Source organism: Argentina silus (genome assembly GCF_951799395.1).
Source record: "Argentina silus genome assembly, chromosome: 8".
Classification (NCBI taxonomy): Eukaryota; Metazoa; Chordata; class Actinopteri; order Argentiniformes; family Argentinidae; genus Argentina; species Argentina silus.
The window spans coordinates 6,386,566-6,404,452 of record NC_139662.1 but is presented as its reverse complement, the minus strand read 5'-3'; the positions used below and the strand labels follow the sequence as shown (position 1 = coordinate 6,404,452).

Sequence of the window (17,887 nt, the reverse complement as noted above, 5' to 3'; positions counted from 1 at the left end):
AGATGTTTATATCGTATTAAAAAAGGGGAAAAAAAGATTTATGACTCGCCAGCGAGGGATGCATCCAAATGTGTAAAACAGCTGGAGGGAGGAAAAATAGGGAAAATGGCCGCCGCCTCCTGCATCTGGAGAGCACAACCTCGGGCCTCACTCCTCTTTATTATGACTGAGGGAGCTCACACATTCCTTGACCTCTCCACACTCCTCTCTCCAACCACAGTCTGTGGATTTTGTCCCTCTCCTCCAGCTACTGGCCCCAAAGGAGTTGTCTTTAGATGATGTCAGACTCCCCAGCACTCTCTGTTCTTCTAAATCAGTCCCTGGCTTGATGGCTGGGGTGGGGTTGTTGCTAAACTTAGGTTGTACTTTAAACCCTTAGGGGGGTGACATGGGTACATGGTCAAATATATTAGCACTATATCATTATGTATGTGCAGTATATTTCTTGGCACAGCACTGGATAAATAGCAGTCTGTTTTAGTTTTTCTATGTTAACCACACACACACACACGGACATTCTGATATTGTTGGGGTTACCATAACAGCTGCAGAGGTATATCCAGAGGTTATATTCAGCCACTGTGTTCCCACCCACTTTGACCCCTTAACCCTGGTGATTTCAGGGTGGGAGGCGGCAGCGGCAGGGCTGCAGCCAGGTCAGTGCATCCTGAAGGTCAATGGCAACAACGTCAACCACAGCAGCTATGAGGAGGTGCTGGAGCACTTCAGCTCTCACCACCCACACCAGGAACAACCAGATATGGTGAGAGGCTTCTTCAAAGCGTCTGTATTTATTATCTTGTACAGTCGACTCCAATTCTTTCACCTAGGAGAGAAGGAGATTCCACCATAAAGCTAGGTGAGGCCCCAACTGATCACCTGTACAGTAGCTGAACCCACTTCTGATTTTCCTCCGTATCCATGTTTTTTTTCTAGTTTTGATTAAATCTCACTGTTGCATCCAATCCAAGGTTCTCACTCAATCTCACTCCTCTACTGTTTTCAGTGCTGTTCCAGTACTTTTTCCTTGTTTTTCCTTTCCTACTGCGTCAAATATTTTGCTTTTAACCTGCCCATTACTCCTTCTTGGGACGGTTCTGAATGTACTTTTTGGCTGTTTCATGAGGTGTTTTGTTTTTGTTTACCCTGGCTCTTCTGTCAAATCCCCTCCGCTCAGGCCCAGTCAACAGTTTCATCAGAGCTCCCCTGTTTAGACAATGTTATTCCAACTTCTCTGTTTGTTCATTCAATGACTTGTTAAATTGCCAGGATGTTGTTGATGTACCAGTGCCATGTTCTATGACTCTATGCCAAAAGATACACGTGGTATACAGTTGGGTGTATAACCATGCAAACACTCATACAGGTGTAGACACACACACACACACACACACACACACCCATGCATATATGCTTTTGCACTTGCAGACAGGTACACAGACACGCACACACACGCACTCAGGAGTGATGATTGAGCCCGGTGTTGTCCTCTGTGCTGTCAGTACCAGTGGGTGTACCGTGCGTTTGAGGATGTGGAGGAACAGCAGCAGAGAGAGGGGGAGAGGTCGTTCAGGGCCTGCCCAGCAGAGAACGGCTCTGACGCAGAGGAGGAGAATGGCACCAACGGAACAGGTACAGTAGGGTGTGTGTGTATGTATGTATGTATGTGTGTGTGTGTGTGTGTGTGTGTGTGTGTGTGTGTATGTATGTGTGTGTGTGTGTATGTATGTGTGTGTGTGCACGTTTGTCAAAGTCTTTACATTTCAAATGTATATGTGAAAGCGCACTTAAAAATATACAGTATATTCTAAAACTCGTAACATTTGCCATTGTATCACATAGACTATAGAGGCCTGGGGAGGCTGTCCCTGTGTGAAGACGCTCCGTTGGTGAGCATGACTGTGGACAACGTGCATCTGGAGCACGGTGTGGTCTACGAGTACGTCAGCACGGCCGGCATCAAGAGCCATGTGCTGGAGAAGATGGTGGAGCCCAAGGGCTGCTTTAGCCTCACCGCCAAGGTGTGGTGACTCAAGACCCACCCATCCCTATGGTCACAGGCAGTTGTAGTTTCCGTCAATATAGAATATAAGTATAAGAACACTTATATCCCATCCATATCCTGTTATTTATCAAATAGCAACAGACACATTTTCCAAAAAATGGAAGCAGATTGGATCCCATTTCTGCCCACAAGGTTGATAAATAACCGGGGTATGGACTTAGAAAGTGTCTTGATGTGTTTTCGACTGGAGTTATGCGGTAATTCACAGACATTTGATTTTAGAGTGAACTTTATGCTAAGTAGACCACCGCTTTTCTCTGTCATAACACGCCCTCTGTGCCCTGTCAGATCCTAGAGGCCTTCGCCAGTGACGACAGCCATTTTGTGCGTAACTGTAGCCAGCTGATCTCCCAGAGCGACCGCGTGGTCTCCATGCCCCAGTACGAGTTCAGGAACATCTGTGACACCAAGCTGGCGAGCATCCGCCGACGCATCAGCAGCTACCAACAGGTATGACTCTCGTTGCATCATATCCATTCTCTAGTGCAAAAAGCAACTACTGGATTACAGCCACACACACGCAGACACACACAGACCCACATACACACACACACACTCATAATCAACATACAATATTTACAAATCAGCAGCTGTCAACGGGTATATGGACCCTCACAACCCCTTCACAAGGCCATCCGCAATGAGCAGTTGAACTCGCCACACGCACACGCACACAGACACACAAACACACTAGGCACACACATGCACTTATTGACACACCTGCAAGTATTGACCAATAGTCATTACATGACAGCAATGAAGATACATTCTGTTACTCTTCATAATTTTTCTAGAATTGTCTAAATGTTTTCATTGTCTTAATGTTTTCATTGTGCATTTACACTGTAGTTTGCCCTGGAGTTGAGGAACAAGGCATGGCCCCCCTTTAAGCAGGCGGGGGTGAGGCCTCACCTGCTGGGCTGCATGGATTTTGTGCCCACCAACTGCCATGTCAACCTGATGCAGGTGTCCTACCCCAAGAGCACCACCACCGCAGGACGCACCTTCAGCATTCGCTTCGGACGCAAGAACTCCTTTTTCGGCCTGGACCCCGACCAAGGTGGGGAGAGCTTATTGACGCAGCTCAGATGGCAGCTCAGAGCTACAGTATAGACCATAGATGTACAATAATATCTGTCATTCTCTTGTAGAATTCTTAAACACATTTTACTATCAAATGCCAATATTCCCATTGCAATATCAAACAGCTCACCAATTAAACATTTAAACTAATTACCCCCTTTAATCCCACAGTACTAATGACTGAGTAGGCCTACTCGTGACAAACCTAACCTCATGAATTAGCCACGATGACATTTCCCACAGTAAATTAGCAGAGACATGGTAGTATAATCCCACCATTGAAATGGTCTCCATTAAGCTGCCATTAAGGCTCCATTAGCTTGAGGCAAACCCCCCATACTGACATGTGGAAGGATCTTCTCTCTCTGCTGCTGCTTCTCTGGTTGGTGATGTCATCCAAGCAAGCCCTCCAGGGCACTGTGAGTGACATGTTCTAAAGATAAGAGAGAGGGGCGGGGGAAGGGAGGAGGATTTCAATGTAGACGTTTAACATGGGAGTGGGGAGAGGAGAGAGGAGCGACAGAGGAAAGGTGATAGAAATACAGGGAGAGAGAGACCAGGAGGGGAGAACACAAGAGAAGGGGAGATCTAGAAGGAGAAAGCAAGAGAGGGAATGAGCAAGAGCAGCCCTTTCCACACCTGTCCTTTTGTGTATTGTGATTATGTCAGCGTCTACAGAGAAGGAGGCCTGCTGTTTGGCCCGTAACCCGACTCACGCCCCCGTTTCACCCCGCCAGAGACACACTCTCAGGGGAAGAGAGGAGGAAGGCAATAACAGATCACTGTCTGACTGGAAGATTACCCTAAGCGTTGTTAGCATTTCTAGCGTTGTTAGCATTGTTCCACGCAACCTCCTCCTCCTCCCTCTCAGACCCATTTCACATCTGCTGTACAGTCAGTGGTGCCTCTGCTGCTGCTGATACAGTTCAAGCATTTACTTTTAACATATGCTTGAAAAAGTATGCAATCCTCTAGCAGCCATGGAATCTAAGGTTTCCTGAGCTAAACACAGTCTTTCACGACTCCTCACTGACAGCTTCATTGGTTCTGTGGTATGAAATGCATTGAGCCAAATTTCCTGAGGTGATGCAAAATTGCCTTCTTTAGTGTGTACGTAGCTTCAGTGAGTGCTCAACGGGGTAAATGTGTTGAAAGAATAGTAGGTCTTCTCTCCTTAATCGTTGCTTATTATGTGCAAACGTTACACCTTCACAACCAACGATTAGGACATCATGTCTGCTCTGTCTACAGTTTCTGAATGCTTGAAGGCTTAGATCATCGCAAGTTCAACTAAAAGTTGACTCAAATAAGCCTTTTTGAGGGTGTATTTTTGTACCTTCGTTTTTTGCAACAATTTACCCAGCAATGGTCCTAAGCATAATGTCTAAAGTCCATTTTATGAAAGCTTACTTTCTTATAGTCAAAATCAGGTCAGATTATTAATATTATTCTGCATGAAAGCTGAACATCTGGTGTAAGGGTCTCTGGAAGTGACAGTTAAGTCTTAACATCTTTCCTCTCCTACCACTCTCTGCCTCCCTCTCTCCAATTCTCCCTCTTACCCATATTGACTTGACTTATCTGCATAAATAAAGGTGAAATAAAATAAATCCATTAGTACAAATAATCAAATTCTGTATTAATATTGTCATAACTCTTGTGTGTCGTCGTCCCCCCTCTCCCTCTTATAGCGAATCTGAACCCCATGTCCCACACCCAGCACTGTGTGACGAGTATGGGTGCCCCCTCCTGGAGCTGCGGTGGCCTGGGAGAGGAAGAGGAGGGTGAGGGGGATGGCACAAGGGAGGCCGAGGGACTCACAGACAGGAGGAAAGCCCTCCGCAGTGAGTGTGGGCTCAGCTTCCTTATCAAACAGGAAGACATGGAGACCCAGGATGCCTACATTCGCCTCTACAGCCGTCTGGACATTGCCGTGAGGGAGATGAGGCAGTATGTCGCCCAGATAGACGTGTAAGTACCATAGAAGTATTTGCGAGTACAATAAATAGATGAGTACTGTGGATAGATGGTAAGTATGCCATTTGCCCTGCAGTGTATGTGGCTCTAAATTCTGGTTGCAAAAGCCATTCATCAAATATGTGTAGCTATACTTGGTAGGTGTGACCGAATGTTGACACATTGAATACATTTTGCCATCTGAATTACAAATAGCAGTTATCGGCTCACCAAGGCATTTCCATATATATCAGAACAGTTTAATTTTAGTTCCTGTAGTCTCTTCAATGACATTCGCCTCAAAGGAACTCTAGATACCCGTCCTGAGCACTTTGGCCGCCTGCCCTTTTGTTTGTTTAACTCTTTGAAAAGGCTGCATTCTTCAGTCCGAAAATATTTATGGGCCGGCCTAAGAGGAACAGGCAGTGAAGCCATAACACCATTGAGAGGAGGGAAACATTCTCTACCATCCGCCTGCTCTCTCTCTAGAGAGAGAGAGAGAGAGAGAGAGAGAGAGAGAGAATGTGTGTTTGTGTATGATTGAAAAGGTCTGTGTATGAGAGAGAGAGAGAGAGAGAGAGAGAGAGATGCATATCTCTACCCTGACCTGACTCTGTGTATGCAGCCTCCTCTCCTCCATCACTGAGCCCACCCAGCCCCAGGAGAGTGAGCCCCCGGCCTACGAGGCCCCCCAGCCCCCGTCCCTGGCCCCGGCGGAGGAAGGGGACCAGGATAAGGTGGAGCACGGGGGCACCAAGAGGGTCTGCTTCAAAGTGACAGAGGAAGACCAGGAAGACTCTGGTCATGACACCATGAGCTACAGGGATTCCTACAGGTGAGCACATAGGGAGAGGTTGCACCTACCACTTGTTATTCCAATAAACAGTTTGCATTTACTATGTACATGTCTTTTCTAGGAAACGCTAGGCCATAGGTTGCACATTATTATTGATTTAATTGACCTAATGGTTAAGGTCAGGATTGGATTAGGGGTAAGGAATTTGATCCACAAAGATTTGAAAGGGCTAAAGAGTGGTGATGTTGAACCGAACCAGCAAAAAAACAAAAGTCTTCCCGTTTCACTTTTTACATAATCAACTGTAATACATATCGCGTTCCTTCCCTTTTGACTCCAAAATCCTTTCCAGATGTGGGGAGTGTCATTTAAAACGGGTTCAAGGGCTAAAAATGTATCCGTGGAAGACCTTGGTTATGTCACCCCCTCTCCTCTCGCTAGCAAAGTTTAGTTCATTCAGATGTGGGTTAGGGTCTGTGTGTGCGCGCGTGTGTGTGTGCGTGCATGTGAGTGTGAGTGTGTATGTGTGAGCCATCTGGGCCCTGGTCCATATAGGTTCCACCCACCACCACCCACTAAGAAGCAGTTATTGGCTCCTGGAGAGTGTAGTAGTATGTAATAGAGCTAAATGAGAGGGCCTGCTGCCTCCCTGCCCAGTCCTGTCATTTAAAATGAGACCAGTGGTGCTTGTTATAGCAGAACAACCATCGGGTCGGGTGAGCTCACTTACTGTGGCAAGAAAAAACATCAGGCAAATGCAGGACATGCCAGATTTGATTACTATAGTATGTTTGCAGTTAGCATTATGTTAGCATGCAGCAAGCTACAGGCAAATGGAGAGATTGCCTTTTGGTGGCTCAGTGCTACATATTGGTGGTAGAGTGGGGAGTCGTTCCCAAAGGCACTAATAAAAAACAGATAATAATTAATGGTGCTGTATATAAATATCATTAATTTTGATAAGAAAGAAACAGCTGCTAGAGGCACAGATATCGAGACAAAGAATCTGAAAGAAAACAGTAATAGACTGAGGAAAATGGAGCAGTGCACAGATGGAGAGATAATGGAGGAAAAGTGATGATGGGAGAGAGAGAAGGATGAGCAGTGGGACAAAGGAAGATGAGAAAAGAAAGAGGGAGTTTTAGATGACACTCACACGGTTAGGATATCATCACCCCTGAGTCTTCATTCCTGGCACAAGGTGTGTGTGTGTGTGTGTGTGTGTGTGTGTATCTGTCTCTGTGTGTATGCACGCAAGATTCAAAGCCAAACTCCTGTGTCATTACATAAGGGTTGGTCCTCCAGTTCCAGCTCTGAGAGAATCAGCATCTCATTGAGAGGCACAGGATTTTACAGCTAAGGCAGTAACAGTCAACACCCAACACAATAGCCAACTCATTCAGGTCTAGTGCCTTTCATTTGTTTCCAGCTTACATTGTTGCTTGTCATCAAGCCAAGCTGGATGGCGGCAAGGACAACAAAGCCATTGTTTTTTTATTCAGAAGCACCTCGACTATAATAGCTACTTTTTAGCATCTTCATCGTACATACTGTAAATAATTCTGAATTTACATCATAATGTCATCAAACACAACGCATACAGAGAATATTCGCAACAGACGGTGTGTAATCTGCAGTTTATGTACCATAAATCTTCACTGTAAGCAACTTTTAAGACTTGACAACTGTATCCAGCTGAGCTATTAAACTACGGCATTTTAGGCAAGATGAGGTATATTGTAAATCTGTCAGTTGAAAATACATGGATAATTGTGCAGACATAAAGCTTGAGTATTGTGTTTGAAAGTATCATAAGTAAAAATGTGGGGTGACTGAGACATATGACATCTTGATAACTTCACTGATATTTATTAAACAAATGATTGCTTTGGATATCGTCATAGCCACATACTGTACAGTATTACGACTGTTCAATGGAATGCATTTGAGTCGTGCCAATGAAGTAAGTTGTTGTTGTTGTTTGTCGGTTCTGTGAGAAATATTTAATGACAGTATTGCAAGGCCTATATAGTTCCCATAAAGCATTTCCAGTCAGTTGGAATTATTTGACAGGGTAATTACAAGACAGCCTCCAAATTCACTGTGGTTTCTGGAGGGAATTAACGTTTACTGCGTGCGTGTGCGTGTGCGTGTGCGTGTGTGTGTGTGTGTTTCAGTTTCAGTGAATGCAACAGCAACAGGGATTCGGTCCTGTCGTACACCAGTGTGCGCAGCAACAGTTCTTACCTGGGGAGTGACGAGATGGGCTCAGGTAATAATCTCTTGAACAACAACCAAGATATCTTTGCTCCTCTCTCACATTCCATCTGAAATGAAAATACACTGCCTCTCTTTTAGATGTTGTTTAGTGAACTCACTATTGCTTTCTCTCTATATTCAGGTGATGAGCTGCCTTGTGACATGAGGATTTCCTCAGACAAGCAGGACAAGCTGCATGGCTGTCTGGAGCACCTTTTCAACCAGGTGCAGTAGCTCTCTGTACACTCATGTTCAATGTTCAAATGATTCTTCAACTCATGGTGCTCTCACTCAATGCTTTGTAGTGGATTTTGATGTTCCCTATATTTTCAAGAAGGGTTATACAACACACACACACACACACACACACACACAGCTTTTCGGGTTTTCACTGTCCTGGCGCCCCGCTGGTGGAATAAGCTTCCCACTACTGTCAGGACTGCAGAGTCACTTCCGATCTTCCGCCGTAGATTGAAAACCCATCTCTTCAAGCTACATCTTAACAGTCCCTCCTAAAGACCGCTTCACCCTCACTACCCCCCACTATACTAACCCTAACCCCAACCCCAACTCCAAGACCTCTTCTCCCCTGCTACCCCCCTGTACAAGTTCTCTCCTGCTAATAAAATATATAAACAAAAATAAAGAAATTAGCCTACTGGCATTACGACTGCTAATGGCCCCTGGTGTGAGCATTGATTACTTTGTCTTATGATGACTGTTGGATAGATGATTCACTTACTTAAACAAATGTATTGTTGTAAGTTGCTTTGGATAAAGGCGTCTGCTATATGCCATAAATGTAAAAAAATAAATGTAAAACACACACATTTGGCAACAATCATTCTGATAGCAATCAGTACACATCTGTAATGTGTTACCTTGTAGGACTATCCGTCCTCTTCTCTTGTATGTCATCCTATTTCTCTCCTCTATCTCTCTTTCTCTTTCACACAAACATATACACACACACACACACACACACACACACACACACACACACACTCTCACTCTCTTCTTGCTTCTCCCCTCCTCTCATAAGCATTGCATACCCTTTGTCCTCTCTCCCACTACCTCAGGAGCACGACCATTATTTGCTACTATTGATTTCCTGGGCCCAATTTCCTCTCCAGATGTAAACAGAGGTTTAGGGGCTGTGAAAGGCTGCCTTGTTGTTGTTGCAGAAAGACTGAGAATAGACTCTATATTTAGAGAGGGGGGGTGAGTGAGAGAGTGGTATGACCAAATGGTTTTATGTGTCTCACTCTCCTCTGCAGGTGGACTCCATCAACAGCCTGCTCAAAGGGCCCGTCATGACCAAGGCCTGTGAGGAGACCAAGCACTTTCACCCCGACCACACTCAGCCAGGTGTGTGTGTGTGTGTGTGTGTGTGTGTGTGAGGGAGAGAGAGTCTCCTTATGAGTTTGTGTACATATAAAGACTAATGTTGTAGAATGACTATTTATACTGCTATTAACACCGCTCAAACTCACTGTCATTTATAGAGTTCCGACACACTGAGGACTGGACAGTGCGCTGTCGCTGCATCATTCACAAGAACATCCAGGAGGACCCTTGGAACCTCCCCAGCTCCATCAAGACCCTGGTGGAGAGCCTGCAGAGATTTGTGGACGGTTAGTCTCTCGCACTCGCACATGCGCACTCGCGCGCGCACACACACACACACACACACACCACCCTTTTATTTGAGGTTGTATCACTCAGTTAGCTACAGTAATAACTTTCTTCTCCTTCTGTAGATGGGAAGAACCAGCTGCTTCTAGCCCTGCTCAAGTGCACAGGTAAGTCTTATGGAGCAATTCTAGAGCAATGAAAAGAAAGTCAGTGTACAGTCTGCTGCTCCCAATGCAGTTTTCGTGAAGCTGAGTAATACTGTAGATTCAGTAACATTTTGACCAATTACGTCATGATGAGGAATTTTATTGGTCCTTAGTTGTGCCAGGCTCGGGTTTGCCATGACAGAGCCGTGTTTAATTTTCGATATAATCTTGTGTGGCTGTGTGTGGTGGAGTCTGCTATTGCTGTCTGTCAACATGAGGACCAAAGAGACGTCAATGGAAGTCAGAGAAGCCATTATGAGGCTGAAATATCAGGAAAAAAATAAATCAGAAATATAGCCAAAACGAAATCGCAAACGTCTTGGTAGGCCAAGGAAGACACCTACAGAGGATGACTGAAGAATGCTCAGCATGATTAAGAAAACCCCCAAAACAACTGTCCCACAGATCTTGTCCTCCTCTCCAGTTAGGCGCGAATGCGTCAGAGACGAATTCACACAGAATGCAATTTTATTAAGGTTGGGCTGTTTTGCTAGGTGTTTTTTTTGGGCTCGGGCTCAAAAAAATGTCTTCGATGTCGTTCTCTGGCTGGGCTCGGGCCTCATCTCAATGGGCACGGGTCAGGTTGGGCTTGAAGTTTCAGGCCTGTTTCAAACTCTTACGAATAGTGCCTGGTTCCAGTTTGTTTGTGTCACTGAGGAGGAGAGAGGAACAGCTACTTTGAAGTCTTGCTGTGACATATGGCAGTTATTAATGGACCTGTCCTCGTGGGGGATCAACACTGATGGAGCAGATTGTCAACCACCTCCACTCCCTCCCCACCCCCACATCCTCCCTCACCCCCCAAGCCATGTTTGATTAGAGTTTTTACACACTCATATAAAAAAAAAGGTTCTACATAAACTGAAAAAGGGTTCTTCGGCTCTCCCTTTAAAGAGCCCTTCTTAGTGCCATGTAGAACTCTCTCCGCAGAAGTTCAAAGGGTTTTCTTCAGGGAAGGCAAAGAACAGTGTAAGGTGGTTGATTAGAATTCCTTGTTGTTTTGCTCGGAGACTGATTGATGGTGTGTCTGTGTGTGTGAATTAATTAATGTTTAGTTCATGAGAGAGGCCTGTCAACTATCAATGTAACAATCTCTTTCCACACTCTATTTCTTACCCCTCTCTCCTCTATCTCTTACACTCTCTCTCTCTCTCTCTCTCTCTCTCTCACATTACCCTCCCCTTCTCCCCCCCCCCCCCCCCATCACCTTTTACCTTTCTCCACAACCCCCACTCCATCCTCTCTCACCCCCCCTCCCCACCTCCCCTCACCGTCGGCAGACACAGCTCTGCAGCTGCGGCGTGACGTGATCTTCTGCCAGAGCGCGGCGGGGGCCTTGTGCACTCTGGCCGAGCAGTTACTGGCGGCGCTGCGGGCGCGCTTCAACAACGCCGGCGAGTACGAGGATGACAGCAAGGAGACCAGTCGCAAGTGGCTGGAGCAGGCCGCTGCCATTGGGGTGCTGCTCAACTTCCAGGCCACACTGGCGCCCCACGTGGTAAGAGCTGGTACTGTAGCAGGAATACAATTGGAACTGATTTAGAGAAAGAAAGGGAGGGTATAGATGTAATGAGTCAGTGGTGAATTGATCTTGAGAGAGAAGGGATCTTTTGACTCTTCCAAGCCACTCTCCACAGCCACTCTCCACACACAGCTGTCTTCAGTGGCTAAGCCACTAAAACAGTGAGCATGGCCAGTTGACTGAGCCCTGTGTCTGTTTCCCCCACATAGAAGGAAGAACGCACGATGCTGGAGGATACGAAAGCTGCCCTGTTGGACCTGGACAAAGTCACTGTATTCTTCCGCCAGCTGGAGGACGAATGTCTTGTTGCAAGTAAGACTCTCTTTCACTGTTACAGATAAGACCTTATAAACCTACTGGAAACCCATGTGACCTGTCAAAAAGCTAACATTTCTGGGTTCTACCATAAAACATCTAAAAATAATTTACTACCATTATGACTATTAGGATTATTAATATTATTTATATATATGTATATGATATATTATTATTTGTAATGAGTATTTATAAACTATGAATGACATATTTACGACAACAACAGAGCGAGCCAAACAAACAGTCATGTGAAGTCCACACTATCCCTTGGATAACCATGCCTTGAATGTTATGCATGACAATGTGTAAAGCGATTTGCTGCTGCTGCTATCGTCCCAGAGTTTCCCCCTGCGTAGGCCTATAATTGCTGCTTGGTGCCATTGAAACACTACCGGCTGCAACCAGCCCCAAATCCAGCCTCTGTGAAAGACTCCTGCATCCCAAATCTGTCCTTTTTCAGCAACCCTGCTGCCTTAAGCAGAATATATCAAATGCATTTTCCTCATTCGGGTAGGAAAAGCTGTGGATAAAACAGGGATTTGCTATTCTAGGTAACCGCTCGGCAGTGAGTTTAGTATAGCATTGTTGTGCACACACACACACACACACCCCTCGCCTCCTTCAAAACCAGTTTATTCTCATCTGAATCACTATAGGAAACATGCATACTTCAGCAGTGTTGAGCGCTCCATCCTACACAGTGCAGGGGTCTTTGCTTAGGCTCATGGTTTATGGCATCCGCATGCTCTCGACAATATTGATTTGATAAAAGCATGCTCAACAAGCCCCTGGACTATAGGTTGGAGAAGCTGTGTAAGCACTCAGGAGTTTGAGGGCTTGAGGGAGGTCAGTCAAAAACCTCATCCAATTCTGATGGATTCATGACCGATGGTGTCCAAATGGAGGACGACTGACCCCAGAAAGGTTGAATACTCAGGGTTTTCCATAGCATTTGATAGTATTGATCAACATTGCCATAATTAGCCAGAAGAGTAATTTTCATCTGTTTTATAACCTTACCACTGAAGTTAAGTTAATGAAAACTAACCTCATCAAATGAGATGTTTAATAGATCGGTTGACTTCACAGAATATTACACTGGGTACTCAGTTAAAACATTCTATAAAACGGTAAACAATCAGGCTTATAACGTGAACACCGCATTTGAATGGTTAAACCCAAGACCAAGTGTAGGTGAAAGCCACAAAAACTAACCTCCTGTTTACCATAAACCCTGGCTCTATTTGGGTCAATAGGTGATTGTGTGTGTTGTGTCCCCAGACACGCCGGTGTGTTACCAGGTGGAGGGCAGTCGGCAGGCCCTGAAGGTAACCCTGTACCTGGACAGCTGCCACTTCAGTGAGCTGCCCACCAGGCTCAAGAATGGGGGCAGCCTCAAACTGCACACTGTGCTCTTCACCCGCGGTGAGTAGTACCACAGCCCTCTCCCTCTGTAGAATAATCATATCTGAATTTGAATTCATCTTTAATCTGCAGCATCCTGCAACAAAGTGTCTACTGAATTACATTACAGTACATCACACAATAGCCATCTACAAAGGCATTAGCTTGTGGAGCTAACGCATGTCTTCAGCTCCCAGCAAGGTTACTCATCATGTGAGTGTGGCCACTGAACCACCCCCACTAAACCCCTACAGAGTGCTTACCTCCGAAACCAGTTTTCAACCTTTTACAAATGCAGTCTTTGCCCCCCTGTAATCCCTCCTCACTCCTGCAATTGCTCCCGCAACTTTCACTGGGACAGTATGAATGGATGGCTGCTAGCCTACCATTAATTTTCCATAGGCATGTGCCAATTGGTAACAGTAACCTTATATGGAGGCTGGTATTGTTCTGTGGCACTTCAAATCCTGTTAATGTAATACTGCAGACTCTGAGGAGTCTGAATATGTAGGCTACAGTCGCCATCTACAGGCCGCTTTTGTGACATGCAGCTGATGAGCATGGAGTGGTCTGAGTTAACATTACTGTCACGTACAGACATGTAATATAGTCAATAGTCAACACAGATCACAATGTAGTGCCCCACAGACATTCTGTGGTCTTTTGATGAGCAGCTGTTGATGTTTCATTTGATGCCTGTGTGTGTGTGTATGTGTGTATGTGTGTATGTGTGTGTGTGTGTATGTGTACGTGTCGGTCTCTCCCTGTCCTTGGGTCAGCCCTGGAGAGACCAGAGGGAGTGTCCCAACAGGACTATGTGACTATGGAGGAGTTCCAGCAGCGCACCAATGCTGTCTCTCTGGAGAGGGTCAAAGCTTACTACCGCAGACTCAGGTACGCTACACGCCACCACACAGTACCATACCCTACGACGCAGTGCAATACTTTACAGTTATACATGGTACAATACTCTAATCCACAGTACAGTTCTCTGCTACTGCAGTCTCAGGTGCAGTACAACACACACTACTTCTCAGTTCATGTAGTAAAACTGTGCATAATGCTCCATCTATACCTAGTCATGAAGAATGGCAGTGTAACCCTCATGATGTTCTGACAGGGCATTTTACCTGGAGAAGTCCAATCTCCCCACTGACTCCAACACCACGGCTATGAAGATTGACCAGGTAACTAAACAGATATTCAGTAATGCAGTAGCATTGGGCAGGGTCAATAGCCTGGCTCCAGATCTGTACGTGCTCAGAACGTACAGAATTCACCTTTATGGTCCATTGTCTTGCCCCCCCCCCCCGCCCAGCTCCTGCGCCCCCTCAACACCCTGGATGATCTGTGTCGTCTGATGCAGTCATACGTGAATGTGCGCCCCAGCACCCAGGGCCACCCCTCAGGTGTCAGTGTCTTGTGTGTGTCCTCTGAGCTGTGTAACCGGCTGGGTGCCTGCCACATAACCATGTGTGCCACAGGGTTGCAGAGGTGAGTCTGAGACTGTATTCACAATTTTTCTGCCAACGGCCATGTTAGGTTATATGGTAACTGGGGCCCAGCCTGGAGTTTTTACTGACCTTGTGAACCTGGCTAGGAAAGAATGGAGCAAAGTGTTAGTTCAGGCAAGGGACTAAGTCGAACGGCTGAGGTGAGTGTCCTGACTGATTTCTGGGCTCTGCAGCTCAACAATCATTTTTCTCAACTACACTGAATCCAGCAGCCATATAACCAGCAGCCATATAACCAGCAGCCAGACATTTTTCTCAACATTTCTCAAAAGAAATGTCTTTAGTGTCTTCAGAGTGTAAATCAGAGCATATATCACAACTGTCTTTTCAACCACTTTTTTGTGTGTGTGTTGAGCAGGTGCACCCTCAGTGTGACCCTAGAGCAAGCCATGATCTTGGCACGCAACCACGGACTCATGCCCCGTTGCATCATGCAGACTGTGGACATCATGCGCAAACAGGTACATTATACCACACCTTAAAGGGGCATTTAACTCAAAAAGTGTATGTGCCCCTTTAAGACAATAGGCCAAGCAGATTTGGTTATGATGGATTATGATTTCCATTGTGGTGAACTGTATGTAGGCGCTTTTCTTTTTTTTTCAAACACTATTTTCTCTAACAGGGTACCAGGGTCGAGATCTCTGCTAAGAACCTTAAAGTGATGGACCAGATGCCTCCCTCTGCCCCAAGGTACAGTACTGACTGAGACTAATATGAACCATTTCACTTTCTTATTTAGACAGTCATCCCAGGTATTATAGTGATGCCTGTTATTTTCTCTTTCTCCTATAGGCTCTTCAAGTTGTGTCTGCCACCCTCAGATGGAGATCTGTAGGAGAAGTGTGTTTTTATTCTCAGAGAATTGTTTTATTCTCTATGACACAAGCCTCACTGATTGAGGGTCAAGGGTGAAGGGGTGAGGGAGAAGGGAAGGCATCGCTCTTTCTCCAGGAGTCATAGACTAAGGCTAGACCCTTGTATGGGCCCCCCACCTTGACCCAAAAAACATTCCCGCACAGAAGCACCAGAGTCTGGATGCCACAGGATCTGTCCCCCCCAAAAAAAACTAACCGCTCCCTCCCCACTGCACAAGACTAGTGTTACTGATCTGGCGACACGCCCGACAAAATACTAATCTCACGTTACTGATCTGGCAACCCGTCCGACGCGATACTGATTTGGAGGATCTGAGTTGGAGGATCAGGAAATCAGAGAAAATAAGATTTCGGCCTAGAGCCGACGGCATAACAAAAAGATATCCACAAAGACAATGCTCATAAGGGGTTATCATTAACTGGATTAACGAAACTACCTGTAGCGAACACTCTTCTTATATTCACTTTGCCTTGGACTGCAACTTCAGTGACCTGTCTTTTTCTCCATCAGGGTTTGGTTTGTTACGTAGAGCTGGATGTATGGATGTGTCCATGTATCGCAGCAAGCTATGGGAGACACTGCATCAAGGAGGAGAGGGATGGATAGGGAGAGATGGAGGTAGAGATGGATGGTATGGGGGCTGTTCTTGCCTTAACCCCCCCTTGCATGCGGTGAATGTGCAATTACTGTAGGTTTAGTGTGAGTACTGTATTACTGCACTATGAAGGATGGTTATTTATTGTACTCGGAAGGAGCATTTTATTCCTCAATAATATCAGGTATTAAAGAATCTAAAGCATTCCAGCCTACATCATACAGTATTTAATGGACCAATGGCATGCCATTCTTTTTTTTCTTTTCTTTTTTTTTTTTTTTACTCCTTATGTACTTTTTTTGTCTTTTTTTTTTTTTTTTGTAATTTCCTTGGGAGTTTCATTTGTCAACAAAGTTAAACTGCAGGGAGCATTACAGAGAAATAGCAAAGCAAGTTAATATGAATTGTGGGAAGCCAGCTAATCCATATTTTATATCAAATGATTATGTTTGTCAATCCATACCTGAGTCAATGGGTTAGATATTTAATTATTATTAATTATTAATATATTAGTAAATATTAATAGTTGAAAGATTGCCTCCTGTTGACACAGCCAACTCATAGATTTGCTTTTGTGGAGTTTTTATTTAATTTAATTTAGATCTAGCTGCCTTGAGATCTTAATATTCAATGAGCACAATAATTCATCCAATCAAACTGCAGTGTTAGCAAAACGTACTGTACACCATTTAAGGATGTAAGGACATAAACAAAGGGATCAGTGAAGATTGATATACAGTAGCATTATTTTATTTGAGATTTTATGTTATTTTCTTGTATATACTGTAATACAATGTCTGTGTCAGAGAAAATAGGATATGATTTATGCCTTTGGTGGTAATGCTATAATTAAAATTTGATTATTTTTATGGAGATAATATAGTATGTAAAACATTTAATTATTTTGTATTCTTAATTGTACATTTGGACAGAAACTAATTTTCCGGTCATGCATATCCACACTGACGTTGTTGTTGTTGTTGTTGACTGTTTAAATGGCTCCTCTAGCATTTCAGCTTGGTTTATATCTGTGCTAAGACCCTGCACTATAGACATTTCGCAGCCCTTTTTATTTATTTAAAAGCTCTTGTTGGGTCCCAACTGAGCAGGTTGAAACCCTTTTCATACATCCTCTATTGCTACTGTGGTTATCATTTACTGGAAAACATGAAATGCCAGATCCATATTTCAAGTTAGTATATCCACCTAAGTGATAAAATGCTAAAGTAATTATTTGCACTCTTACCAGTTCACCTATTGATAGAAATGTAAATCCTTGTATAGCAATCTGTGCAGCGTTCTCTCTCAATCGCTCAGATTATCATAAACAGTTACTTTGTTAGCTTGTTTTGCCTTGTTCAGTATGTTAGTCACCTGCTAATAACTGCCATATGTTGATGAACCGGATAGAACGTCACTGGTAACATTACTTAACTTGTTCTAAGTTTTAATCGCTGTATATACTTTATTTGCAATGTTATGTTGCCTGAAAATAATTGTACAAAGAAGTTTTTGAATATCTCTAAGTATCATTGTAAATTGATCCTTAACAAGCTAGTAAATAAAATGCTGTTCACAAAGAAACATGTTTTTTCACTTAGAAGTTTAAGTGGGCTCTCATCAATACCGTTGTGTGAATCACTTAAAACAGCTTTTGC

At 44.5% G+C, this 17,887-nt stretch overlaps 1 protein-coding gene across 2 annotated transcripts in view; it reads left to right on the top strand.

Annotated features, from left to right (window-relative positions):
- Positions 1-17,803, top strand: part of prex1 (phosphatidylinositol-3,4,5-trisphosphate-dependent Rac exchange factor 1) — a 71,675-nt gene extending 53,872 nt beyond the window's left edge. The window contains exons 20-40 of one of the 2 annotated variants that reach the window (XM_083676096.1): positions 624-763; positions 1,503-1,632; positions 1,843-2,021; positions 2,354-2,515; positions 2,915-3,125; positions 4,840-5,119; positions 5,730-5,939; positions 8,084-8,172; positions 8,302-8,384; positions 9,437-9,527; positions 9,665-9,793; positions 9,920-9,961; positions 11,281-11,498; positions 11,732-11,834; positions 13,119-13,262; positions 14,021-14,135; positions 14,362-14,428; positions 14,560-14,735; positions 15,114-15,216; positions 15,381-15,448; positions 15,551-17,803. In XM_083676096.1, coding sequence (XP_083532222.1) covers positions 624-763; positions 1,503-1,632; positions 1,843-2,021; positions 2,354-2,515; positions 2,915-3,125; positions 4,840-5,119; positions 5,730-5,939; positions 8,084-8,172; positions 8,302-8,384; positions 9,437-9,527; positions 9,665-9,793; positions 9,920-9,961; positions 11,281-11,498; positions 11,732-11,834; positions 13,119-13,262; positions 14,021-14,135; positions 14,362-14,428; positions 14,560-14,735; positions 15,114-15,216; positions 15,381-15,448; positions 15,551-15,593 — 2,783 coding nt within the window. In that variant the 3' untranslated portion in view covers positions 15,594-17,803. Of the gene's footprint in view, positions 1-623; positions 764-1,502; positions 1,633-1,842; positions 2,022-2,353; positions 2,516-2,914; positions 3,126-4,839; positions 5,120-5,729; positions 5,940-8,077; positions 8,173-8,301; positions 8,385-9,436; positions 9,528-9,664; positions 9,794-9,919; positions 9,962-11,280; positions 11,499-11,731; positions 11,835-13,118; positions 13,263-14,020; positions 14,136-14,361; positions 14,429-14,559; positions 14,736-15,113; positions 15,217-15,380; positions 15,449-15,550 lie in introns of both variants that reach the window. The other variant, XM_083676095.1, reaches the window with a different exon arrangement.
- Positions 17,804-17,887: the final 84 nt, after the last annotated feature.